The sequence below is a fragment of the Chelonoidis abingdonii genome, chromosome 17 (genome assembly GCF_003597395.2).
Source record: "Chelonoidis abingdonii isolate Lonesome George chromosome 17, CheloAbing_2.0, whole genome shotgun sequence".
In the NCBI taxonomy this organism is placed as follows: Eukaryota; Metazoa; Chordata; order Testudines; family Testudinidae; genus Chelonoidis; species Chelonoidis abingdonii.
The window spans coordinates 39,950,033-39,976,899 of record NC_133785.1 but is presented as its reverse complement, the minus strand read 5'-3'; the positions used below and the strand labels follow the sequence as shown (position 1 = coordinate 39,976,899).

The following is a 26,867-nucleotide window of genomic DNA, read 5'->3' as shown; positions in this document are numbered from 1 at the left end:
AATATATGACCCCTGTAAAATAGTTTGTTTGCGACAGTACAAGAAAATCCTAAAATAAGTACTTCACAACATTTCTTCATTTATTTGCAATGTAATGCTTGGTTTAATCACCAAATAGAAGATATCTGTCCTTTCTACTTGAGAACCACAGATCCATTTAATAAGCAAACCCTAAATCACACCCCCCTGTTGGAGGCTGAGGTTTACAGAAAGGGTATCGGAAGCTTTCATCATAATCGATCATTTTCACAAGGTGAAGCTGGCACATACTGTGTGAGTTTTGACTGGTTAAATTTAAGTGCAGATAGTGCTCACTGCTCAACAAGATACAAGAAGGAATTCTATCCCAAAGAGTTCACATTTTAACAGAGCTTTTAATCTAAGCAACTGGTTTTAGAACCTCTGGCTGTGACTTTACATTACTTTTGTTAACTTAAGTTCCTTGATTCTGTGCAAGGCATTTTATGAGCTCAGCAAACTTATGTCTCAGGCAGCAAGAAAGTAATTATTTTTAACCTGAAAGTAATAAAACATTGAGAATTGGATTGCTAAATAAGGCAGCTTCGGCAGCTACCGTGAACATATTAAAAAAAAAAAAAAAAAAAAAAAAAATTAGGTAAGTTCCTAATGGAACTCCTGCATAACCATGGACATAGATGAAAACTAATTGGCTTCCTTCCATTCTTAAATGTAAATGACTAAGAATTCCAGTTGATGTTTGCAGACAGTACAGTCAACTGTTCTGTGTTACTCTTTGATTATTTATAAAACACTGGCAGTGTGCTAGCTCGTGCACCATACATGGAACCAAAGATGTTGTTGTCTGTGTCCCAAGCAGCTGTTGATCTTTATAGTTTTGACACAGCACTCTGAAAAAGTGGTTTCAGGTATCTTGCATAGGCCTGGCTCACCTGTGGAAGAGGGAGAATATAGGAAGGTATCAGCAGTGACTAAGAGGGAACAACAATTTCTAAATAACTCAGAATGCTCTTTGAAGTGTAATATGCTACAGTAGTGTGTAATGCCCCCCAACCCAGTACCTGGGATCCCCCTACATTGTTAATATGCAGCGCTGCTCATCCAAATGAGAATGCAAAGCATTTAATTTCGGAAAGAACTTTTTTAACTTGAATATTCACCGAAGGCAAACTTCAAATTGTGCATTCATTTGTAAAATTTGCTAGTGGTGCTTGGTTTGCTGGGAAAAGTACTAAGGTAAAATCTTGTTCAAGTAGGTGAGCTGTGTTTTTAAATTAAGCAAGAAAACCCAATGTAACGTGAACAGTGATGTTAATTCATCTTTAATGTGATGTTAGAAATGAAGGCAGTATGCTGAGAATAGAATGTGTGGGTGGGGGAAAGGGGAGGTTACCTTGTTTAAAACTTATACCCTCTACTGCTTAAGGATACTATAAGAACATACTTATTGATAAGTAGTGATAAAAGTACCTGTGAATATGCCGCCTGTTAATGCAGAGTGTGTAACTATCGTATCTTTCCATGGTGTTAAATTGTACATATATAGGTTTTGTGCATGTTATTTGCCTTTTCACGGTGGTAGTTCAGAGCGATAAACAAATAAAGAGGGCTGGACAGCTCTGGCTACTGTAATAGGCGATAGAGCCCTGGCCTCTAGACTGCCTGTTCAGATCCAGTCCTGGTCACTAATGACTGAAAGACCATCTGATGGGTTTCAGGGTGGTCTTGTTGCAGCAGGGCTCATGACAAGACACCATTTTAAATGGTACTAGTAGGCCTCTGCTGAACCGGCCAAGGAATGAACAGGCCCGAGCAAACCCTGTCCCCACTTACAGGGCATTCCCTTCAGAAAAGGGCAGTGGCAGATTGGCACAGTAGTATGGAGAATTGTGCAGTGGCGCTACTATGCTGTACCTGTTATGTGGTTAAACTGGATTTCAGGCTCCAGCAGTGTCAGGCCAGTGCCTTCTGTGAATATTGAATTCACTGAACAAACAGGTCTAAACTTCTAAGGTTCCAATTACCACACCAGCACCGAACCATGGTTCTTACTGGTTGTTCTGCGCATGGAACAAGGGCAGACAAACATGGTTCTGATGTCCTGCTCGAGCAGCTCTCTATGGACAGACTTGTGGCTGTGCAGTGCCCCAGTGATGTCAGTAGAGATCCATCCACAGGGAGTTGATTGCTCGAGCAGGGCCTCAGTCATTAAACTCTCAGATTCTGAGCCATGCATGTAATTGGCACAATTCAATACTCCATTCCAAGGAACACACTGTGATTCTTATCTTCTGGCCTCAAAATTCCAACCTGTCAGTCCACTTGCTTTCTCCTGGCTGTTTTCCATTCTTCAGCCTTGAATGTTATATGTCAAAATAATGTGTGCCTAGGCTAATGCATAGGTGCCGGTAGTTAGTCGCTGTGACGCAGTAGGGAGTGGGGCGGATTGACCTGGGAACGCCGTCTAGTTTTACTGGGACTGTCTGCATGGGGGGTGGAAGAGCAGGGGATGACTTTATTTGAGGGATGATACCTGAGCCAGGAGAGGGGTGGGGACAGGTGACATCTCTGCCCGGGAAATTGGACAAAGGCGAGAGGAGGAGCTGGGCGGAGGGGAGGGAGTTGGCTGGAAGGGTTTCTTTCAGTTTTGAGCTGGCAGGGAAGATGCAGGGACCCCAAGTCTGGGGTCTAAGTTCCTTCCCCCACAAGAGGGATCTGGCTGAGGGGTCCTGGGTGTACCTACAAGCCCTGCTTCGGACTGTGTTCTTGTCTTCTAATAAACCTTCTGGTCTACTGGCTGGCTGAGAGTCACGGTGAATCGTAGGAAGTGAGTGTGCAGGGCCCTGACTCTCCACACTCCGTGACAGTAGCCCACGGTCCTTACCTGTTTGTTGGTTGGTGACTTTTGAGCCCACTCGTAAAGCCGTTGGTAGACATGTCCGTCGTAACTGCCAAGTGCAGAATTTAAACTTTCATCGGTGAAGTCGAAAGCATCCACTAGAGGCACTGCATCATTCCTAGAGAAGCAAATGGACCACGCTCACTGCAGGGTTAATGAAATCCTTACCACTTTGCTGGGGCCGAATGGGAGAAAACATAATTTCATATTTGCCATTAGGTATTTACTGCAGTGTGAAGAAACCTGGTGATTTAGGAATGTTGCTGGTTTTTGAGAGAGATTATTGTCCAATATATCTTACTTTGTGAAAGGCAGATTGTCCAATGTGCTGAGCCTTCTCATTTCTCCTTGGGGTCAATGGCAGTTGAAGGTGCTTGGCACCTCCGTGGATTTGTCCCTGACTCAGGATTGAATCTTATGTGGATCACTTAATCAGCAGGCCCTGCAGCTTGTGTCTAAGGGTGGGCTTAAGTGGTTCCTAGGTGTGTGCAGGCCCTCGGTACAGGGGTATTTTTTCACATTGAGATGGTATTTCACATGGCAGTTGCATCCTGCTACCACACAATCAAAAGCAGTGACACTCATCATTTTAATGAAGTGCAAATCTTAATCATTGCATTAGAAATTCACTGCTTCATGCTGTTGCCACTGGTAAAATAGTTATCTAAGGCCTAGTCCACACTACGCCGTTAAATCGATTTTAACAGCGTTAAATCGATTTAACGCTGTACCCATCCACACTACAGTGCTCTTTAAATCGATTTAAAGCGCTCTTTAAATCGATTTCTGTAGTCCTCCCCAACGAGAGGAGTAACGCTAAAATCGATATTATTATATCAGAATAGTGTTAGTGTGGAGGGAAATCAACATTATTGGCCTCCTGGAGGTATTCCACAGTGCACCACTGACCGCTCTGGACAGCAATCGGAACTCGGAGGCCCTGGCCAGGTAAACAGGAAAAGCCCCGACCCCGAGAACTTTTGAATTCAATTTCCTGTTTGGCCAGCGTGGAGCTCTGATCAGCACAGGTGACCACGCAGAGCTCATCAGCACAGGTAACAATGCAGTCTCCTGAGAATCGAAAAAGAGCTCCAGCATGGACCACACGAGAGGTACTGGATCTGATCGCTATATGGGGAGAGGATTCAGTGCCTTTTAAAGAGCATTACTAATTTTAAAAAAATAGTTTGATAGAGGATTTATTTTTTAAAATAACTAAATAAATGACAATGTTTATTTCATTCACAAAATCATGTTCTGGTTTTAGTGCCTTTGAAAAATAAATGGAGGAAATTAAAGTGGAATTACAATAATATGCCTCCAAATTATGTTTACTTAGAAAAGCTCCTTAAAAAACCAGAGTCTCAAAAGCACTGGATAATGTCATCATATAAACAAAGAACTAAGCAATGGGTGAAATACCATTTTGGTTTCAAAATGTCAGAAAATCTACATGTGTTAGGGCTTCCTCAGGACAAAAGAGCTTGCAGTATATTGAGATAAACATAATTAATTATAGGCCAATGGGTTATCTAGTCCAGTATCCTATCTCTGACCCTGATTCAGAAACGCATTTAAGCATATGCTTGACTTTAAGCACCTGAGTAGTCACCAGTGATGAGGTGTTTAAATACTTGGCTGAATCTTGGCCTCTAACAATAGCCAGTACCAGCTGCATGAAACACTGTAGTAGGTAGTTCTGAAATAACCTGTGACACTACGTCTCCATATTTCTCATAGAGATATTATGAAGTGATTATGACATAACAGATGTATTTTATGCAAGATGGGTCATGTGAGATCATTGGAAAGGTTATGATTTACTGAATATGATTATCCTATTTATATGCATGTATCATTTCTGTATCTGAAGTTCGGAATATTGTCTGTGCGGCTATTACAAATGTGTGTAGACCTGGGGAACGTGCACTAGATAGAATGCCATCAGTCTACACTGCTGATTGGAAAGGGCCATTAGGACGAACAATAGGTCTTAGAAGATGCTAATCTCCCACCTTCCTGGGAAGTCTTCCTGAGGATGTTACAACCAGCCTTTGAGTTATGGCTGTAGGGTCATGTGATCAAGTCACCTGGTACTGGAATCTATCTTGGAATACCAGTGTGTTTTCACTGACTGGCATGGAAACTAAGTTTGGAAACTAAGTTTTGCTATATGCAAAACATATTTAAGGCAGGGGAGTGACCTCAATGTGGTTCATTCTTCACTGTCTCCCCACCCAAGATGACTGCTATAAACACCTCAGACTGAACTGGGGAAGAAAGGACTGAACCCAGGCTAGGCTAGAAGGTGTCTGTCCTTTGAAAGAAATACATGGAGTTTGAAGCTGCAAGCAAGAGCAGCTTGCCTTCAATAACCTCTGCAATCTGCCTAAAACAACATTTAGGGTGAGAATTTGCTAGTTATAACCAGTTTCTTTAGTACATTAAGCTTAGCTTGCATGTTTGTTTCATTTGCTAGTTAATCTACTTTGCTCTGTTTGCTATTCTTTATAATCACTTAAAATCTACCTTTTGTAGTTAATAAAGTTGTTTTGTCTTAACCCAGTGTGTGGAATTCATAAATAGGGGGCAAAAAACTGTTGCATAGTTCTCTCCACATTGAGGGAGTGAATTTCATGAGTGTACGGTATACAGTTCTCTGTACACAGGATGGCGTATCTTGGCTTTGTGCTCCAGAGCGGGGTATGCACTTCAGTATTTAGACAGTTCCTTAGGTGAAGCCTTCCCATGCAGGGGGTAGTCAGAATGCCTGTTTGCATGTTACAACAGCTGGATCTGTCCCTACCTGTATGTATGCTGGTGAAAGAGGGAGATCAGGAGTAGGTCTGCAGCATGTCACAGCAGTCCAGTTAAAGGGAGCCCAGTCTGGTGGGTCAGGAGGGCTCAGTGGTACCCCAGTTCCAACTGGCACCCTGAGGGAAACCTGTCACAACCTGCTCATATGGGAAGTTTCTTCCGAGCCCCTGTCAATGAGATGGTCTCATGCCCAAAGCTGGAGTGTTTGTATCCCTTTCAAACTCTTGGTTGTTTTTATTTTAATCCTAAATATTGACTCCATGCATGTTTTCATTATCCCATAGAAATGGGCACTCCTTTCTTGAGTCCTGTGAAATTCTTGACCTCAGAAGTATCTTTGACTATTCGTTCCATAGGCTAAGGTCTTTTGAAAATTCAGTTTAGGTTTGCTACCTTTTGAATCCTGGTTGAGAAATTCTAGTAAAAATATGTGCTGCCTCAATTGCTATTTTCTAGTCCATTGTGTAGGGAGCATTCTTACTATTGTGTGCAAAATCCCAATTAGCTCACAATTTAGTCTAAAGTTCCAATGAAATTGAATATTTAAATTGCAGTGCTCTATTATGAAAAGTAAATCCTATGTGAAAACAGTTTTTTAAACGTTGTAAGGGATTAATTTACTGTGTTATCTGAGAAATGACTCAGTGGTTAATTTTGTTTTTGTTTAAAAGTCATGGCTGAAAAACTTCTCATCTTTTCTGGTTATAACCAAACATGACTTTGAAACAAACTAAGAAATCTTGTAAAATGGCAGAAAGTATTCAATGGGTCAAGGGTTATTTTATTTATAATGTTAGCATGTACTACTGGATATTTAAAAGCTACAAGACACTCTGCATGGTTGCTATTTAATTTCCTAGTTTAAGTAGATCGTTTTTCTCTAAATAGTATAATTTAAAGCCACAGTCAGGGTAAAATTGTACTTAAAAATTTCTTGCTTGTGTTGCTAATAACCTCTTAGATTGTTACATTTACAACCATTTCTAAAATCTAACTTTGCACCATTACGGCAACAAATTACATTTTGCACTGTCACATGTGGTCAGTTTAATTTTTGTTTTATTTTGTGCTTCTCGTGCAGTAGCCCAGTGCCACATTGTTTGCAATCCAATCACCACAGAGAAATATCTCAAGCCAAGGAAGAATTAGTTGACTGTTGTCTGTGTGAGAAAAGTCGTCTTATGTGCATGCAACTGTTTTTAAATTGAAATGCTGAATTTAAAGTACCTGAGACATTACCTTTAATTGGTAGTAACATTTTAATGATAAAAACGAAGCTATTTAAAAGCAGGCAATTTATGAAATCCTGAGACGTGTTGTTTTTTCAGACCTCTAAGGGTTTAAATCTGTTTAACTGTAAAAATAAAGCTTGCACATAGGCCTTGTATACAAATGTAAACCTGATATCCCATCAGGCTTGGTGATGGTGACACACTTAACTATCCTTAACAGTTATTTAACATCATTTCCCCCCTCTTGTGGGGCGTAGAGGGAAAGCTGCTGTCTAACTTTCTTATGCTATCATAGCTCACCGAATGACAGCGAGTAGGTCCAAGTAGGATGCAGTCACCATGTCCATTTGGTCCCCAGATGTGTACCCAGCATGCAGAAAATCTCCCGTGTTTGAGAAGATACCATGTAATGCAAAAAGGTCACACAGGTGTTTCACAATCTTCTGGATTTCAGCCTCATTTCTAAGTTTCTCCACTGTGTCTATGAAGTTTTTCACAACAATGTAGTGGCAGTGAGCCTAGAAAAGAGTTACATGCAACTATGAATGCATCCTCGTAAATGTTTCCAGTGATAAGGGCTATGCTGAGTGACCTAAGCCTTCCAGCAAAGGGTATAAAACCTTTCATTTTCACTGGCCATTTTCTACCAGTCTTTGTTCTGGGCAGGCCGTTCACATTCATGTTTGACTTCTACGGTATGGAAGCAGGGTTGGCTTTAGGAGCTGCGGGTCCTGATTTGAATACCTGGCGGCGGTCCGGGTCTTTGGCGGCACCTCGGTGGTGAGGGGTCCTTCACTCGCTCCGGACCCCCCGCCGCCGAAGACAGGTATGTAAACAAAAAAAAAATTAAAATTAAAAAGGTGCTTAAGGCGCGGGGCCTGATTTCAGGGAATCAGGGGAATTGGCCTAAAGCTGGCCCTGTATTGAAGAGAAGAGGGGACAGTAATAATCACCTCTGTGATAGCGATAAGCAGGGTTCTCAAACTTCATTGCACTGCCACCCCTTTCTGACAGTGAAAATTACTCCATGACCCCAGGAGTGGTGACCGAAGCCTGAGCCTCCCCTGAGCCTCACTGTCCTGGGTAGGAGGGGGCAAAGCCGAAGCCCAAAAATTTCAGCCCCCAGCGGGAGAGCCTGTAACCTGAGCCCCACTGCCCAGGGCTAATGCCTTTGGGCTTCGTCTTTGGCCCCAGCCCTGGGTGATGGGGATCTGGCTTTGGCCCCAGCAAGTCTAACGCCAGCCCTGGCGACCCCATTAAAATAGGGTCACAGCCCACCCTTTGAGAACCACTGTGGTAAAGATTAGAAAAGTGCTTCCAGACTTGGCTTACTCTTATTCAAAATATTGTCAGTGTGGTCTGAGAGGGGAAAACAAATCCATTCAACTGCAGATGTTGCACTGGAGCAGCCTGCAGCCCTCAACCTTCCCAGGAGCTCAGAGCTAAGGAGACTTCAGTCTTTCTTCAGGGAGCGACAAATGAATGTGCATCTTTCCAATTAATGATTATTGATTATTCATATTACTATAGTGCCTAGGAGCCCTAGACCTGGGCCAGGACCCTGTTGCGCTCAGTGCTGTATAAACAGAACAAAAGGCATCCTTGCCCCAAGGAGCTTACAATGTTTTTGTTGTTTTAGGTAATTGATGGAAAGCCTTTGGGCTGCTGACCTAAAGCAAAAGAAATGATCCCTGCTAATGAGCATAATTAGCTGTACAGCTGAACTCCAAAGTGAAATATGCGAACTGAGTTAATATTAGGCTGCTCGGGTGAATCATTAAGCACAGAAGTCTATGTAGGAGTAGTGGAGAGGTTGAATTCTGCCCAGAAATAATACGAATAATATCTTTTTCTCCCTCTGAAATCCTCTTGATATTTTCTAGTGTGCTAAAGATGTCACAGAATTATGTGTGTTCAGGACTGTCTTCAGTGAAGCAGGAAGTGTCGTGGGAAAAATTACAAATGACCATGCTTTGGGTTCTAATTCCATTCCTGGGTTGGGTCACTTGCACAGACCTGGGAAATTCAACATGGAACTCGAGCTTCACTTCATTTTCACTCCTGCTCTGCCATTCTCTTTACTCAGTACTGTATTTTCCTTTGATAAACATCTAATACAATCAGTGTTTTCAGAGTGATAGCCATGTTAGTCTGTATCAGCAAAAAGAATGAGGCATTCCTGTGGCATCTCTTGGACTGACAAATTTATTTGAGCATAAGCTTTCGTGGGCTATAGCCCACTTCATCATCTTCATGTTCTGTGTATATATATATCTTCCTACTGTATTTTCCACTGCATGCATCCGATGAAGTGGGCTGTAGCCCACGAAAGCTTATGCTCAAGTAAATTTGTTAGTCTCTAAGGTGGCACAAGTATTCCTCATTCTTTAATCAGTGTTTTGTTTGTTTACAAATCCTGATCAAATTCTGTCTGTCTCTCTGCTGACTGAACTTCTATTCCACAGTTGGTAGGGCATTCCTGGCCCTTATTTATGATGCATGGGCCATTTCTCCCATCCCTGCCCACCTGCCTGCCTCCAGGATCATGGACCAGGGAAGTCAGTAGGTTGGGGGTGTTCAGTCATTGATTTGAATGAGTGCAGGATCAAGCCTGCAATCCAGATTTGTGCACAGAAAAGGTTGAATGAAAATGTGTGTTGTTTTTTTTTATTGTCCCTGATCCCTTTCTCTGGGGGTCAGGAGAGGAGAGGGCAGGCTCCAAAATGGAAGCTTTTATTTCAATTTCTTTCCATTTGAAATGTATCAGATTGATTGATTCACTGGACAATTTTTTGGAAAACTTCTAACTAAAAAAACTTTGTTTCATTCAAATTGTTTCACAGAAAAGAATTCCAATTTTTCAACCATCCCTAATAATAAATGCTGCACTTTTTTACTTAGCCATGCTGAATACCCTGCTCCACTGAGGCTGCCTGCAGCTCTTCCATCTACCAGAAAGGTGAAAACACATACATTGGGCAGCTGGCTGGACTGTAATGCCATTAGAGAGAGCCAATATTGCTCAGAGTGGATTTACTTACTTCTGCTTTTGAAAGATTACGTTGACCTGGAAGATCATAGTGCACTGTTTCTTTTGAAAGTGCGATTAGTCGGAGGGGAAAAACCTCTCTAATGTTTTCGAAGGCACTGGTCTGTATTTTCCTGATGGAAAGCACTTGCACTGTTGTGAACTTTGGCTGCTGGATTAAACACACTAGGTGCAGTTTCCAGTTTAAGGGGACATCTAAGCAATGCGGCTGCAGTTGAGTGGTCAGTTTCCTTTATACACAACTCCTGTGAGGGAGCTATACTTCCTCCAGTTTAATTTGGACAGTCTCAGGCTAAAGCTGAGCTTATAAGTGCACATTTCAGAAGGAATTAGATTTTAAACTCTTTAATTTTAGTAAAACAAATGAGCTATAGATCTTTGTTTTAGAATACATTCTCCTTCAGATAAAAAGGGAACAAGAGGATAACTTTATTTTTAACATGGTTGCAGCAAAGTTTGAAACTTTGCAGATAACTTATTTTTATCTGTTGCCTACTAGAGCTGTAATGAAATTCCAAGTCTTTTCATTTCCCCCTTGAATGAGGTTTCTCTAATGGTTCCCCTGGCGTGCTCCATTAAAGAGATGAAGTGTAGAGGGTGTTAACTCTGTCTCGGCAAATTTCAGTTTGAGGAATGCATATTTTGCCTGCTTTAGTTCCCACGTCAGTTTCATCAGGCTACACTGTCATTTTTGGGTCTCGCTAAATTGATCTTATTTATTCCATTTCCTCCTTTTAAGGTGGAAATTACAGTGTCAGACTTATCACTGTTCCTGTTTTTTGGTAGTAGAAATACCTTTTAAAGCTAAAAAGGAAATAATAGGCCTAATTCACCGTGGGCGTTACTCTAAGAGACTTCGATAAACTTACGTTGGGGTAAATTTTGCCCAATGATCCTCCAACTTTTTCTGATTCTAGCACTGAATTCAAAAGGAAATGAATGAACATTTTCAATGGCAATTGAGTTAAATGGTGATTTGTGGTGCGTTTCAGTGAAGAGAGAACAGAACTGAGAGCCAGTTCCTCTGCTACTGGCTGATGTGTGACGATGGGTGAGTCACTTAACCTCTCTGGATTCTGTTTCCCCTTGTGCCTCTTGTTTTCTTGACTGTAACCTCTTTGGGACAGGAAATATCTCACTCTGTTCTGTGCCTAGCACAATGGGGCTCTGATCTCAGCTGGGAGCTCTAGGTATAAGCTGTATGGAATAGAATAGGTGTTTCTGTCATACAAAGAGTAAATAACTGGGAATGTTACTAATCTGTTTAAACTGACCATGGGTTCCTGTTGTCTATTTCAGCCATACCTAGTAGAGCTAATGAATGCTGGATTTGTACTAACCTTCGCAGCCTGTACAAGCTGTACTGTGCACTGGTTCCATGCCTCATGCTGTTCAGCTCCTGACTGAACCAAAGCCTGTAGTTTGGTTGCTGCATTTCCGAGGAGCCTGGGAAGAAAATTATTTCTATTGCATGTGTCTGTAAACACACACTCTGTTCACCACTCTACGTACCCGCCATGTCAAAAAGACATGACTGAAGTGAGTATTTTAAATGAATTGCATTTCAGGTACCCTGAAGGCAAAGAGCTTTGGCCATGGAAACTGAAACCATCTAACCACAAGTCAGAGAAAAGTACTCAGGCAACTCATCAACTCCACCCACAGCAGCTCACATCTCTGTTTAGCTGGGATCCATGTGAGAGAGAGCGATGAATTTAAAGAAATGGTGACAGTATTTATAACTGGTCTCCAGTACTGCTGCCTTCAGTACATGGGGCCAGATACTGTTCTAATGTACTACAGTATGACTCTACGGTGACTTCAGGGGAGGTACTCTGCATTTACGTTGGTGTAAACAGGAGGAGGATTTGGCTTGCTGCGTTGTCCTGGGTTCCAGAGACCCGCAACATCACGTGATTTGTAAATGTGTATAACCTATATATGTGTGGACTTGTATCATTACTATTAATTTGTTGTAGGACTTGATGGCTAGAATCCGAGTTGGAGCTCCATTGTGCTAGACAGACCATTTGGAGAAGGAATTAGTGTCTTAAGCATCTGATGTTTTATTTTTCTTGGCAACGTTTAGAATGGCACAGAGTTAAATTGCCCAGCAATCTCTCTGGATGACAGAGATTCCATTTGGTGACTTGTATTTCTAGTGATTTTTATTTTTATTTTAGAACCCAGTGCTGCTCAGAATTTGCTAGCTTTAATTATGCATGGCTTTAAAAATCCTACTATTCTGCATAAAAAATTTAATATTAGTGGGAGCAGGGAAAACTGACTCACTTGCAAGGGTACCACGAGGAAAGGGCGGAATCTTCATTTCTGCGAGAACAGCATAACACAGGTTTTTGCTACATTTAAACTACCGTCTCCTTTTTTAAGCTGAGAAGCCAATTTTGGTGGCTTCCTTATTTGCGATGAAGGATTTGAATTCAAGGACTATTCGAATGTTAAACTTGGAAAAGTTTCTCCTCCAGCTGCTCTTTACTGACCTGGTTGCTCTGTGCCGATAGGCCTCTGCGTAAATGTCTGGTTTGAGAAAGTCCATCTTGGTCCGTGCCTGACACTTTCCAGAGTCCACTGACGACAAATAGGCGGCTGATGGAGGGATGGGCTGGCCAGAGTGAACTGCTGCAAGGCACTTTACCAGAAACCTGACAACAGGGTAACAGAATGGGTCCTCATCTCAGGATGTTTCCAAAATTGCACCATGTCCTGAAAGTAACCCCTCTTGCGGAGACCTGAGGCTTCTTCAGCTGAAGCCAGATGCAAACCCTGGGAAGTATATTTGAACACATACCAGGTCATGGTTTGGAAACCTGGGGACTTACTGTCAAAATGTAGGACCCTTTCTCCTCTAGTATGAGGTGGGGAAAGAGGATCCACATTTCCTTGTCACAAGCTCCTGTCTCCTCCTGTGCATCCCCACCCAGACTACATCACATTTGACATCCAGCTAACCAAGCAGGGCTGGACAGACCCTACACCACTTGTTAAGCAAGGACTCCTTTCAGCTGCTTAGTAACCCAAGCTGCTCCCCACTCCTCTATGGGAGCCAAGCACTCAGCCTCAGTGGTGCACAGAGCTTGGGGAAAGAACATGGCTTTGTGAGTCAGGCTTAACTAGTGGACTTCAAACCCGGATCAAATTTTAGTTTAGTTTTGATTTTTGGACACCCATCCTTAAAGAATCTGTTCTTTGCAGATACAATAGACTGCACTGAACCTGTTTGTTCTGTGCAAACTACTGGAAGGTGTCATGAGCCTCTCTGTGTGGTGAGGGAGGAGCAGTGAGTTAGTGTGTCCCATCAAAAGTCTAAAACCCACCCGTTCAGAGGAATTTTGTTTTCTGCGTGCTGTTTGCAGTAACCTGATATAATGAGCCTGGCTTTCCACAGGGTCTGGCTAATGTGTGAGTCCTGATGAATGCTTAGAATTGCTATTGCTGTTAACATGATTCCATCTGTGTGATAATTAGATAATCCTCTTTAAAACTACATGAGCCACAAAAAAGGAAAGTTTAAAACCAATTTGTGTTTGGTGCATTTATCCCCTTAAAAAAAACTGTGCCTGCGCATGAAAGATGCTGGCATGAGAGCCCCAAATACTGAATCTCTTTTTCCATGGACAGGTAGACAGACAGAAGCAGTGTGAGCTCCACCACCAAGTCCCATTGAAGTGGCTGACCTGGATGGACCATCTCCAGGAGTAATACAGTACAGAGGTCATTTCTGAGTCTGTCCTACCTGTGGCGTTGCTGGTTCTGCCAGCAAATGTAGTGGTGTGGGTGTGGTGTGGCGCTCTCTCTCTCGGGATGTGGACTAGATTTTTCCTATTTTAACTAGGTGCATGTTTTATTACTGCAATTAGTAAAACACCTTTACTGTGTTTTATTCACTGCAGATAATTAGTAGTCTATGTATCCAAGGGAAAACAACATCATGCCACAGCCTGGTCTAAGTGGAATAAGTTTAAATTCTTGAAATTAAAGCTTAATTTAAAAATTACCTTAAAAGGCAACAAATTCCACTGAAAACTCTTTTTTCCCTAACTTATCGTGTGGATGGATATTTTCACTTCATCTCCCAATGACAGGATCTTGAGGTAGGTACAATGTATCCAATCTGTTTACAACCCGCCCTCCCCATCCCCATGGACTCTCAAGACCCCAAGCACTAGGGTCGGGCAGCAACTGTTCTCCCTCCTTCCCTGCATGTTGGAGTGAATACTGAATCGTTTGTGAAATGGGTTTGCTTTGGGCATGCATTATAGGAAAGGTGTTGAGGTCCTTGACTGCTTTGGAGAAGATGCTGTAAGGAGCGCGAGGACTAGGAGGCAGGTTATTACACAAACAGGGCTGAAGAGTTACCTGGCAGTCTGCAGGAACAGAACTGTGTTTTCCCCTTCATAAGTACAAGAAGCGGCTAGTTTAGTATACAGAGAAGGGAGTCCACTCAGCGCAGAGTAACCATGGCCTCCACAGGCCCTGAGACAGACCTCCGCTCCCGCAGTGCAGTACTCTGTAATTATGGCTTTAATGCCTGCAGTAAGCGCATGAAGCTGTATAAAGCAGATACATTGTTAACAGTGAAGGAGTTTGGCCCTTGGCTACACAATTTATGTCATTAAGGCCATTAAAAGTTTACAAAAAGCTAAATTACTGTATTCTCTGGTAAGTCTGACTTCTGTAGTGTAGGTCCTCTGGCTGCATGGACGTGCAAACTCAAGGGCCCGATTTTTGTCCCTGTGTGTCCTTGCGAATTTGCACATGCTCAGACCACGTGCACTTTTTCTAAACTGTGCTGCCAGGTGATTCATAGGCTGTGTCTACGTGCCCCTGCAGTTTGGACTATGGGCACGTGACTTGCAGCATTCCTACACTGTAACTCTCCCGTGTGGAACAAAAGGTAGCTAGTTTGCATTAACTTAGTCCTGTTTGAAGAGGAGTGCGTTAATGCGAACTAGATACCTTTTAGTTCATGTCGCAGCATTCACATGGAGGAGTCCCAGGCTCTGGCTTCCTCATTTCTCTGGGGGTGCTCAACCCCCACCCACTTCCCCAAGGGCCCACACCTGGTCTGCCTCTTTCTGCTCCTACTCTGCCCCTGCCTCTCCTCTTCACGCCCTGTTCCACCTACCCTGAGTGTGCCCCTCGCCCTAGTTTACAGGCACTCACTGGTTTGCCCCAAAAGTTACATTTTGATTCTCAGCCCAGAATAGGGTTGCCAACCCTCCAAGAATTAAAGATTAATCTTTAATTAAAGATTGTCATGTGAAGAAACCTCCAGGAATATATGCAACCAAAATTAGCAACCGTATCCCAGAAGTTAATTTTTTGTGAGTGTGGAAAGACTGAAGTAAATCTGAGCCATGTTGAAACAATATTTTCTCAAGCTAAAAAACCTTTCAAATGTTGTCTTTTGCATGCAGATAACTCTGGATGTCCAGATCTGAGCTGTAATCTCTGTGGGCCTTGGGAAAATCATTTAACATCCTAGTCCTTCATTTTGCCATCTGTCTAGTGGGGTGCTTTGTAAATTATTTGTGAGATCTAGGGATTAAAAATGCACAGTGTGTGCAAATAATAGTAACGATTATTTTATTATTTTTGTTGCAAATTACCTCAGGCAGTGAATCAAAATTCTCCTGTTTGATCTCTGTGTATCCTTTGTTGTAGAACTCGTTCACATAGGCGTTCATGAAATGAAAGGCATAGGCTGTTGCTAGCAGAGGTAGTAGCTTCTGTTGCTGAGTCTGGTAGTCTAGGATTTTTGCCTCTGGGTCGCTGTAGGAAGATGATTTATGATTATAAAGTGTGGAAAGCAATAATATTAGTTAGTGGGAAATGTCTTGGTAGACTAAGGAGCCCAAAGTATTTTTGCTTTGCAGACAGGATAGGGTGACCAGACAGCAAATATGAAAAATTGGGATGGGGATGGGAGGTAATAGAAGCCTATATAAGAAAAAGAACCAAAAATCGGGACTGTCCCTATAAAATTGGGACATCTGGTCACCCTAAGGCAGGACCCTTGGTCTGAAAGCAGCTCACAAACTGACCAATTCTCGCCAATGTTTCTGTAATAAAGGCACAGAAGGTTAAAGGTGCTTCAGCAAAATTTCTTCTTCAACTGGGAGAAAGAAAAAATTGAAAATAGAAGTGGAAAAACCCAAGCAACAACTTCCTTACACAGAGAGACACTTAAAAATTGTCTTGTGTTATTATCAGTATTAACAGTCCAATCCAAATGGTCAGACTTCAAAAGCTCTCTTGAATACAGAATATGTATTTTTTTAATGTGCACTGTTAGGTATCATATACTTTTATAATCTTTAATCTATCCTGTGGGTCAAACCCTGCATTTCTTATGAAAATATTTGGACCTTACAGCTTTTTTAAATAGTCTAATTTATTCTTCACTTTTTTCTATATTTAGTTTTTTCCCAAAATTGAGCTTGTCAATGAAACTAAACTAGTCAGCTTCCTATTCGCAAAGTCGTGCAGTGTTTGGGTTGCACATTTGAAGGAGACTTTCATTTCAGAATTCCAGTGAAAATGAATGAATAAATCATGAAAGTGTTCAAAGTTTTGGATCAAAGTCAATTGGACAATAGCCATCAAATGCAGTCATCACACAGAGACTTATAATGCTAATAAAAATTCTGCACTATACAATGTAGCTAGGGACAAAGTGGGTGAGGGAATATCTTTTATTGGACCGACTGCTGGTGAAAGAGAGACCCTTTCGAGCTACACAAAGCTCTTCTTCAGGTCTGGGAATGACACGGTTACACCAACACTGCGTTCGCTAGGGAATCAGTGTAATGTCTCGTCCATTAATAGAATGGGACTGAAGAAGAATTCTCTACCCCATCAGTGTTTTTTTCAAGATTCTGCTGGATTATGTAATCATGAAGGGCGGCCAATCACGGAGAAAATAAGTGATCTTTCCTGGCTGTTGGATTATATAAATATAAAGCTTGGGTCTTATCTTAGGCAGTAATTGTGAATGGGGTCTCCTAGGATTTGACTGAAAAGCTGTTAGTGTACATAGCGATGGAAGATGTTGATTTCCTTCCTCAAATAGAAAGGTGAATAAACTGATGACATGGTGATGAGATCACACGTGAAAGGAGACAGGAATAAACGCAGAAGCTAGAGAAGGGGGGGCACACAGTGACACTGCACCTGTCCCCTTGTTTATCCACATGCCATTACCTCGGGTTCAACTTGGACTGCCGGCGAACCACCGAATATCTGGTGGCGATGGTGCAGGCCTTCAACAGCATAGGTATAACTTCAGTCCAAAGTATATGAACACGTGTCACGATCATGGTCAAGTAGTTAATCTTATCGGACCCTCGTTTCACGTAGGTGCCATCTGGTAGAACCTAAACTTTGAAATACAGAGAAATAAAACAGTACCCATGGAGGGCAGTAGTTGGCTTCAGTAAAACGAATGGTTCTGTGGTCATTTTGTGTTGAGCAAAATGAACATGGAGCTAAATATTCCAGTATATAAGGGATAAAGTGCCCATTTTTAGATACACATGCTTTTTCTTCTGCTGACAATATATTTTGCCTGCATCGTAATCCTTATTCCAGTGATTCCCACTGGAGGTTGTGACCCCCAAACGGGGTCACTCCATCAGCGGATGAGGTCGTAGCAATCCTGCATGTGTGGGGGATACCATTTTACAAAATGGTATTCTCTGAGCGGCACAACCTCTCGCCCACCATACATGTGAGGTCATGCTGCATGGAAGAGGCTATTTTGCTCTTCAAAATGGCACTTTCCATGCGGCATGACTTCACACACACACCCTGAGTGTAGGAGGTCACACTGTGCAGAGGATGCCATTTCGTAAAGCAACATGGCATCCTCCATGCAGCATGACCTTGCATGTACGGTGTGTGCAAGATCACACTGCACGGAGGCTGCCATTTTTAAATGGTGTCCTCCATCCTGACTGGGGCTGCAGGAGGCAATACATCTGAAAATGGAATCATGGAGGGAAAATGTTCGGGAACCGCTGCCTTAGCCGCTAATGTGTCTCCTGATGTACAGAGTATATTTAGGATACAGGTAAATTCCACCCTCATTTGCAATTCCCAGTGATTTCAATTGAAGTTGCATGCACATCTGAAGATAAAATGTTGCCATAAATCTAGATGTTATAGGATCTGCTTGAGGTGTTTGTAATTTAATGCCTCACGTACCTGAGAGAATCTCCTCAGCATGTTTTCTCTAGGAATATTAATGTTCTGCAGCATGAGATAGCCATTGTCAATGTGTTCAAAATTCATTTTGGGACCGATGTCTCCCACAATAACCCCTAAGGAACGGGAAAATGGATCCTGTTTACTTCCACTGGAACTTTATTTTTCTTAACACGTCAATAAATTTGTAGATCTAGCACAAGGTATTCAACTCCCTGACCCTTCCCTTGAAGAAAACTTTCCCCACGGTGTGAGGGAGGTAAATGAATCCCAAAGGGCTGTCTGCCCACTTTACCTATCGACTGATTTATAGGTGCTGCCTGGGGAATAGGGTTTGAATGTTAATACCAAAAATGGATACAGCAGCACACCTAGGAGCCTTTACATTTCACAGCTGAAAGTAGATTTATGCTGAAGCTGCCAAAGGGCATTACCAATGATTCTTCAGTTAAAGGGCTTGGGGTGTTTATAGCTATGCTGGGCCAATGTTTGACAATTGTAAGCCTTGCTTGTGACTCCCCTGAAAATTCAGGAAGATCTTGATAAGTACTTGGTCCTACACTGGGACAGTTGTCAGGTGTCCATGTAGGACTATTCAGAATTCAAGGCCAGTGTTTAGAAAATATGTTGAGTGTGAACTAGACAAGGAAACTGAAACATCATTGTAGGATCTGGAGTAAATTACCTGGTGCAGGTGAATGGTCACGAAGGCTGCGGATCTGCAGGATGAAGGCATGCAAACCGTAGCACTTTCCTTTAATATACAACTGGGCAAAAACCACAGCGTGGGTTGCTGACTTGCCCACTAGAAGGGGAAAGAATACCAGGTTTCCTTAAGATTAGATACAATAAATGCTTTTACAGTTAAATGCAGCAGACGTTGGTTCTGTTTGATGTAACACATGGAGTAGTTGATAGTGAATGGTTCCTTGAGGAAGATGTGATGTAGTATATTGAGCAGAGACCTTGGGAGCCAGGAAGTCCCTGAGTAGTTCTCCTAGCACTGTTCACTTTCTGGATTTTCTTGTGCAAATCATGTAATCCTCCTGCCTCAGTTTCTCTTTGAAATGCTATGTAAATAGTTAATGCTCATACAGGTCCTAGAATATTTAAGATGCAATTGAAGTGCTAAGTATTTTGTAGTAATTGCCTTGGGCTCTGCAGTTGTGTGTGGAATGTGCCATCCTCAAACCAAGGGGAACCTGAGACACTGGCTTGTGAGTACAGGTGCTGATTCTCTGCACTTCTGTAGCTTTCCAGACATTAGCGAATTTGGCCTCTCAACACCCTGCAGAGGGGGTACTGTGTGTTGCAGGTAAGGAAGCAAGCACAAGAAATGAATGCCCTTATCCCACAGCTCCTGGTTCCATCCTTCTCTGTAACCAGAAAACTATTCCTTCCTTCCACATGCGCACTAAGGAAACAAAGCCCAGTCCTTTTGCTGGTTTCTAGTTTCTAAAGGTACTTTGGGAAAGCCTGCCATCTTCTGGTACAAACTGATCGCAGGGTTCATTGTGATCCATGAGTACCCGCAGGGAGAAGACATCTGCCACTTGTGGTATTGGGGACTGTGGCTTTAAGGGCTGAGCTTCTCAGACAGATGCTGGTTGGGGTGTGGTGAAGCTCTTGTTAAACACCCTCAGTTGGAACTGGACACAGAATAAAGCAGAGCTCTTGCAAGCACCTTAAGCATTGAGTGATCAGTGAACACCACAAGAGGGAGCCCTTTGCTACAGCAGGCAAAGGGTCTGCATTTCCACACTGCATTTGGAGGTGGGCTTGCAGCATGTGTAGATGTACCTGAGCTAGCTTCACTCGAGCTAGTGAGAGTATCAACAGGAGTGAAACGATGGCACGGTGGAGTAGCCAACCAAGTGAGTACCCAGGATCCCAGGCAGGATAGAACTGTCCATGCTGCAGCCTATGTTACTGCAGCTTCACTGCTCTGCTACCTAAGTGTGCTAGGTTAAAGCTACTTTGAGCTGTGTCTGCACATGCTGCAATCACATCTCCACTTGCAGTGTAGACTGACCTAAAGGCTTAACAAGATCCAGTCACTGTAAGTTGAAGCTAGAAATTTTTAATTGGAGATAGGGTGAAATGTTTAACAGTGGGGGAAAATTAGCCTGTGGAACAACTTCTCAATGGGGTTGATAAATTCACTGTCCCTTGAGTCTTTAAACTGAGACTGGAAGTAACTCCAAGATCTGCTTTAGTTCAACCACAAGTCACTGGGCACGTAGTCTCACTTGGAGCAGAGAAGAATGATTCCCTGCATAGCAGGAGTCACTGGGTGGATATCTCTGGCTTGTCTTGTGCAGGACGTCAGTCTAGATGATCATAATGTCCATTTTGACTTGTAAATATTTATTCATATATTTAAAACACTGTCACAGAGTGTGGGGGAGTCCGGCCTTGCACCTCTCTTCCTGGAACTCACAGTGACTCTCAGCCAGCCAGTAAAACAGAAGGTTTATTGGACAACAGGAACGCAGGTTACAGTAGAGCTTGCAGGCTCAGCCAGGACCCCTCAATCAAGTCCTGCTGGGGGTTCAGGGTCTTTGGATCCCAGCTTAGGATTCCCTAAATTCCAGCAACCCAACCCAAACCCAAAACTAAACTCAACCCCCTCCAGCCGGTCCCCTCCCTTTGTCCAGCTTCCCGGCAAAGGTGCTGACACACCTCCCTGCTCCCTGGCTCAGGTTACAGGCTGAGCACCTGTCCCTCACCTAAAGACATCCCCGGCTCTCCCATCCCCCACACAGACAGTCCCTACTGCATCAAAACACGTTGCTCACCAGGTCACTGTAGCCCTAAGGTTTAATCTGCTTGCTTGCACAGATATATCTTTTCTTAGAAATTTGAGTATTTGATGTTCCAGGGTTATAGATTTATATTAAAAATAAGTTTGTCTGTAATGCAAGAGACCAACAGGCCCAAACCCTGTATGTTAAGCTAAGGCAAAGTTAGCACATTTTGGGACCCTTTTCCTAGGAAAGTAAGATGACCTCTTTTTGTTACTCAAATAGATACAACACCTGCATAGATGTCTAGAGATCTTTACTAAACCAATAGGCAATGAAGGACGGCAAAGGGGATTTTTCAAAGTTGTAGCCACGGACTTAACAAGTACTCCACAAGTGCGTACATACGTACTAGCCTTTGGGGTAAGTGTATCCTAACATTTCTGTGGGGGAAGGATGAAATTTGGGCATAAGAGGAAGGATTTCCGACTAATGCCCTATAAAAGGGCGATTCATTTCACCATTTTAGAGGCACTCTATCCACCTATCTACTCTTCATTGTCTCCATCTTCAACAACGGACCGATGCTACCCATCTACGACGGCTATTAACTATTAGCCGCCCGGACCTTGTTTCTTTTCAAGCTTTTAAATTTTAAGGGGACTAGGCTAAGCTTGGTCTCCCTACACTTTATTTCAGTTCAAGGTTTATTGAGTTAAGTTAATGAGTAAACAGCTTTAACAGCTCTGCCTTAGCTTCCTTTGCTAGAGGTGTAAAACTGGAACCGCCAGAGGCGTGGTCCTGTATCTTCCAACACCAGGTTATTGAAACAGAGTGTGAATATTAACTGAAGTTTGCAGCACATAATATTGTATTATCATATATATCTCTTAAATAACAGAAATACAATTGCAACTCTGTAATTCTAACTGTTTTACCATTTTACTTACTATTTCATTGATTTTAATAAAAGGTCTTTATGACTATATCTGTCTCAGTGTGAGCTTCCTGTCATACCCCCGAAGGTCCTTTTATAAACTCTGTGAAGCCTGATTGAGGATGAACTTTATCTTCTGATCAAACAAATTGGTGAGCCTAAACCCATATGATTTAATATCCATAATAATTATTATTAATTAAAATAATTAAATTACATTAAATTAAGTTGATGAATTAAATCAACACTACTAACACACCCCATATCAGGCTACAGCTTTGAAAAGTAAACCCACTATGTTTTAGGGGGCAAGCAAAGGCAGCCTTGACACCCACATGAGTTAAGTCAGGCAGCGGGAAGGGATAGTGACCGAACGGTGCAGACTAGGAACACTAGAGTGTAATTCTGAGTTTCGTACTTACAGTCTCCAGGCCACCACTTCATTGCCGAGATCTTTGGTGTATTCAATGTAAATTCCTGAGTGGAAATGTCAAAAATTGCTGTTGTCTCCAAACCCCGAAGAAATGTCCCTGCACAAGGATAAATGGACATAATCCCTCAGTATGTCAGAAGGGTCACCTGAGAGACACCCCATCCTTGAGTCTTCACTGCAGAAAAGCAACACTGGACCTCTGGTAGATTGTTAGCTCCCCCTTCCTACCAGGCCACTTCCTGTCAGAGAAGGATCTGCCAGAGACTGTGCATTCAGTGCAGGCTCTTGCAGCTCTCTCTATAGGATATTTAAGGCGAGGCCCAACCTGTAGGCTTCTGGAGTTTTTTTTACATTACAGTTTTTCCTTGAGTTAAGTTTGCCACTTAACTTGCAGTAGTTACCTTTTTGGAAGCTAGTACGGACATTCCCCAAAGGTTTGTGGTTTACTCTCTGGCTTGGAACCCAGCCTGGTGAGTGCTACCCTAAAACCCATCTTCCAGGCGCATCTACCCTTGATGCAACCTGGCAAATCCCTCTCCCAAGAATAGAAAATGTAGAGCCAAATATATCCCCGCAACCAACTCCCGGGATGAGGGTGCCCTTCTTGGATCCCACTTTTCTGGCATCCAACTCCAAGTCGTCTCCTTCCACCACCTGAACTTTTCAGAATCAAAAAGCAAAACTCCGCTTCCAGGAGACTCTCTCTGACACTCATTTTTTTTCCCCTGCCATCTCTATAAAGCGAGAGAGGCTTTTCCTCTTCTTTGGGACTCTCATGCAATCCACAGATGAACAGTTCCACAACCTCTAAACTCAAGTCTCTGAAATTTTTTGGGTGGGACCAGCTCATTTCCCCAAAAGGTGCCTCATGTTGTGAACAATCTTTGGACATATTCTAAGATGAAGTCCATGAGGCTGAGCCAATTTACACCAACTGTAACATCTGGGCTAGTTTTTCTTCCTAAGGAAATGCTACATTTTCTCTGTAGACTTACCATGTCCCAACTCAGTTTGAGCATAGGTTCCTATAATGTGGTATTTGTCAGCAAGTGGGATCCACTTGGCAATTTGTTCATCTGTTCCCAGGGCCAAGATACTGTCCTTAAAGACTCTGTGGACGTTAAATGCTAGGTCTCCTCCAAGTGTCCTGGAAGGAATGTATGGACAGTATTCTACATGAGTGCTCGTTCCAAGAATATTGTTAATGCAACAGTGCAAATCTATAAGCCATTTTAAATAATCTTCAGCACATACCAGTTCTGAGTTCCCATTGTTAATGATCTTTTGAATTAATTTTGTAACATAACACCTCTACACACGAAGTACGAGAAAAATAATGCTTCAAAGCTGGTTCCATTTTGTCTTTAATAGCATACCTTGCTTGAGAGTGATTTGTTTGATTACACCTCCATTGTCTTTTAACTGGCAGCGTGGAAAGGTGTTCTCTCTTTTTGGATCAGCTTAGTAGTATTGAATTGAGATTCTAAAAAACACCATCCAACCCCTAAACTTCCTTTGATTTTTATTAACCCTTTCTTCTCTTTACCCCCTTTCATCTTTCCTCTTCCTTCTATTTAATTCACAACCAAAAATACTGAATATCACTGATTTCAGCTGGAACGGACTGAACTGCATCCACTGTCACTTAGGACTTAGACAACTTTGAACTTACCTAATTTTTTTTAAAATGTCTACTCAGTTCCTCTGATGACATGCTAGATGGCTCAACTGCATGGTGCCATCCCAGAATGGCACATTCTGAAGTTCCGCAGCCCATAGGAACTTAGATAATGTCATCTCAGTAGGACATGGTGAAAATTTTTTTTTTTTAAATATTTAATTTTGTTTTTATAAAATAGAAACAGTGAGAAGAGGTAGAAGGAGTCTAAAGTACCTTCCTTCTGGAGTTTCTCCTTCTGCACAGAAGGTAGCTCACCTTTTGTCAGATGTGGAAATCTTTGCTCAGTGGAGCTGATTGATCAGAACTATCTCCTTAGATTATTTGCATCCCCTTGTTTTACTGCAGTGCCACCAGAGGCACCTCTGTTAAAAACTGATGGACACCTGTTCTCTTTAATAAATGATCATCCCCTTCCTGTTATACAGGACCTCAGAGAGCTTCAAGATCACTTAGAGTGGGAGGTGAGGGGGGGAAGAAACGTGTGTAAGGGAATGCTTGAAGAAAGATTGCACTGCACAGCAGTGATACACTCTTTAGCTAGCTAGGAATATACATTATTAAACATTAATTTTCAAAACAGTTTTTAGAGATACTTGCCACTGTTCCACTATCTCCAACACTGTGAGGCACTTGGCTCTTTGAAGAACTTGCCAAGTGATTATATCTGAGATGCAGGCCAGGGACTCGGTCCTCCTGCAAGGTACTCTGTGTTCTGGCCCTGTTTCAACAGAGCACTTATGCACATGCTGAACTGGAAGCACATGACTAGTCCCACTGATGTGAGTGGGGAGAGGGGCCTGATGAAAGCAGGTGTGATGAGTATCATTAGGGTGCTGATTGGCTATTTTCTTACTTTCTCATTTGAGCAAAGCCGCTGGTTATTTTGTCGTTGCATTGAAAAATTATATCAAAGGTGCCTAGAGCCCAGGATAGCAGCTTTTCTCCTTTATGCATATAACTAAATAAATGCACAAACCAAACTTTTTTTAATTAAAAAATGGAATTTATCCAACAACTTTGTAAATTCCCTCCCTGCCTTGTTCATGAATTCAAAAGCTGAGCTGCAGTGACTGTTTGCAAACCACATTGTCAGATTGTCATACTAGTGGCCTTTCATTTGAGTAGCGTTATATCATATGGAAGAGACTTAAAAATTCAGTTGGGGTGGCATTCTCTGTCTTCAGCTGTGGGGATGAGACCCTTTCATAGGGAATTGGAGTTACCATTCCGGGACTCATGCCACCACCTTGCTAGTAAATGCTTACTTTCCATTCTCACATTTTAACTCAGAATTTGTAATATGTTTCTGGTTGTCCTTGTGGTTGTTTAAAAGGACTACGTGAGTTGGGAGCCCAGCCTGAGTTCATCCAAGCCACATCTGTCTTCACAAGCAGCACCTGTGGGAAGGGTGTGCGTGAGAAAGGACAGTGGGAGGAAGCTGGATCAACTGCCATTTCCAGTGTGGTGTCACGTTTATTACTGCAGGAGCAGCTGTATGCTACTTCTTGAGTGGTTCCCTTGCAGTTTTATACAAATGTTTTTCTTTTCTCCCGGGCACAGTGGTAAAGTAAGAAACTGCAGCATGCTTGTGGGGGAACCCCTGTTAATCAGTCCATGAACAGTTGCAGCTTCCAGCCTCTTAACTGGAGTGCGTGTGGTTTAAATAGATTTTTTTAAATGAAAATAATATTAACAATGCTAAAGCCATTACCTGTAGCAATACTTAATTTCAGGCCCGTCTTCAGTCCATCCCATTTGATGCATCTTCTCCTTGAGGTAAACAGACCTTCTGACTGCTGCTTCGTACCTCTCATTCTGGCTCTGGAAGTATTGGTTTTCTCTGCTAAAGCCAGGTTCACTGTGGATAACTGCCTCTGTAAAACAGAACAGGAGGGCTCACTCTGTGGTAGTACAGCTTGGGGTGCCTCTGCCCCAGTATGATCAGTCTCTCAGCAAACCCTGAGCTGTGTTTGAAAGCAAGCTGCGGAAACGGAAAGCTTTACCACGGTGGCAGCTGGCCACAGGGAAAGCCTCACCTGGCAGAGGTCTCTGCAGACAACCTTGGTCCCAGCCTCTACTTCAGGTGAGAAGGAGGGTATGTGAGCTACACAGGCAAGGATTCAACCTGATCAAACTCACAGAATCCCCCTGTTCCCTTCACAGCTTAATTTTAGTGATCGGTTTTCCAGCCCTCCTTAACATGACAAGGCCAGAAACCTCCTCCAGACCACACGTGCTCCTGCTCTGGCCCCCTCCTTGGCATTCGGGGTGGGAGGGATAGCTCAGTGGTTTGAGCATTGGCCTGGTAAACCCAGAGTTGTGAGTTCAATCCTTGACGGGGCCATTTAGGGATTTGGGGCAAAAATCTGTCTGGGGATTGGTCCTGCTTTGAGCAGGAGGTTGGACTAGATGACCTCCTGAGGTCCCTTCCAACCCTGATATTCTATGATTGGCACAGCTGCAGGCTTTGTTTGTAGCTGGGCTACCTCCTGAGTATGGTAAGCGCTATGGTAACCTGGTCATGACATGCTGTTTGACACAGCTATCACACAGCATTGTGTTGTGCCCACACAGCAGGTGTTTCATAACACAACCATGTATCAAACTGTGTTTGCCTGCCCACCTGAACTATGCTGCTTCATTGTTTTTGTAGCAGTGCATCCTGGGACTATCCTGGCCGTTGTCCCATACTGACTCCGCAGGGGAACGGTGCCTAGGGGACATGTACATCATGTGGAGCAATGCACTCTGGGATACCCTGCTGCATAGAGAGCTGGCCCAGGAGGAAGGACCAGCCAAATCAGTTACACACTTGTCGTTAGAAAGTGTAACAGTCAGGGAGAACAGAGGTCTGAACCCCAAAGAATGGG

General features: G+C 42.8%; 1 protein-coding gene and 1 long non-coding RNA gene across 4 annotated transcripts in view; one reads left to right on the top strand and one right to left on the bottom strand.

Annotated features, from left to right (window-relative positions):
* Positions 1-605: 605 nt before the first annotated feature.
* The window catches only part of ACOX2 (acyl-CoA oxidase 2), a 30,569-nt gene continuing 4,307 nt past the window's right edge, over positions 606-26,867 (bottom strand). Inside the window, exons 3-15 of one of the 2 annotated variants that reach the window (XM_032781809.2) lie at positions 25,709-25,871; positions 23,312-23,463; positions 22,306-22,413; positions 18,888-19,007; positions 18,203-18,318; positions 17,201-17,373; positions 15,607-15,769; positions 14,354-14,544; positions 12,478-12,639; positions 11,317-11,422; positions 7,228-7,445; positions 2,864-2,996; positions 606-911 (exon numbers count right to left, since the gene is read on the bottom strand). In XM_032781809.2, coding sequence (XP_032637700.1) covers positions 849-911; positions 2,864-2,996; positions 7,228-7,445; positions 11,317-11,422; positions 12,478-12,639; positions 14,354-14,544; positions 15,607-15,769; positions 17,201-17,373; positions 18,203-18,318; positions 18,888-19,007; positions 22,306-22,413; positions 23,312-23,463; positions 25,709-25,871 — 1,868 coding nt within the window. In that variant the 3' untranslated portion in view covers positions 606-848. Of the gene's footprint in view, positions 912-2,863; positions 2,997-7,227; positions 7,446-11,316; positions 11,423-12,477; positions 12,640-14,353; positions 14,545-15,606; positions 15,770-17,200; positions 17,374-18,202; positions 18,319-18,887; positions 19,008-22,305; positions 22,414-23,311; positions 23,464-25,708; positions 25,872-26,867 lie in introns of those variants that run through there. The other variant, XM_032781812.2, reaches the window with a different exon arrangement.
* Positions 12,650-15,588, top strand: LOC116825652 (uncharacterized). 2 transcript variants are annotated; one of them, XR_004373887.1, is made up of 3 exons: positions 12,650-13,274; positions 13,616-13,708; positions 15,415-15,588. It is a non-coding gene; the product is annotated as an uncharacterized LOC116825652 (long non-coding RNA). The 2 variants fall into 2 exon arrangements; XR_004373886.1 differs by lacking the exon at positions 15,415-15,588 and adding an exon at positions 14,257-14,349.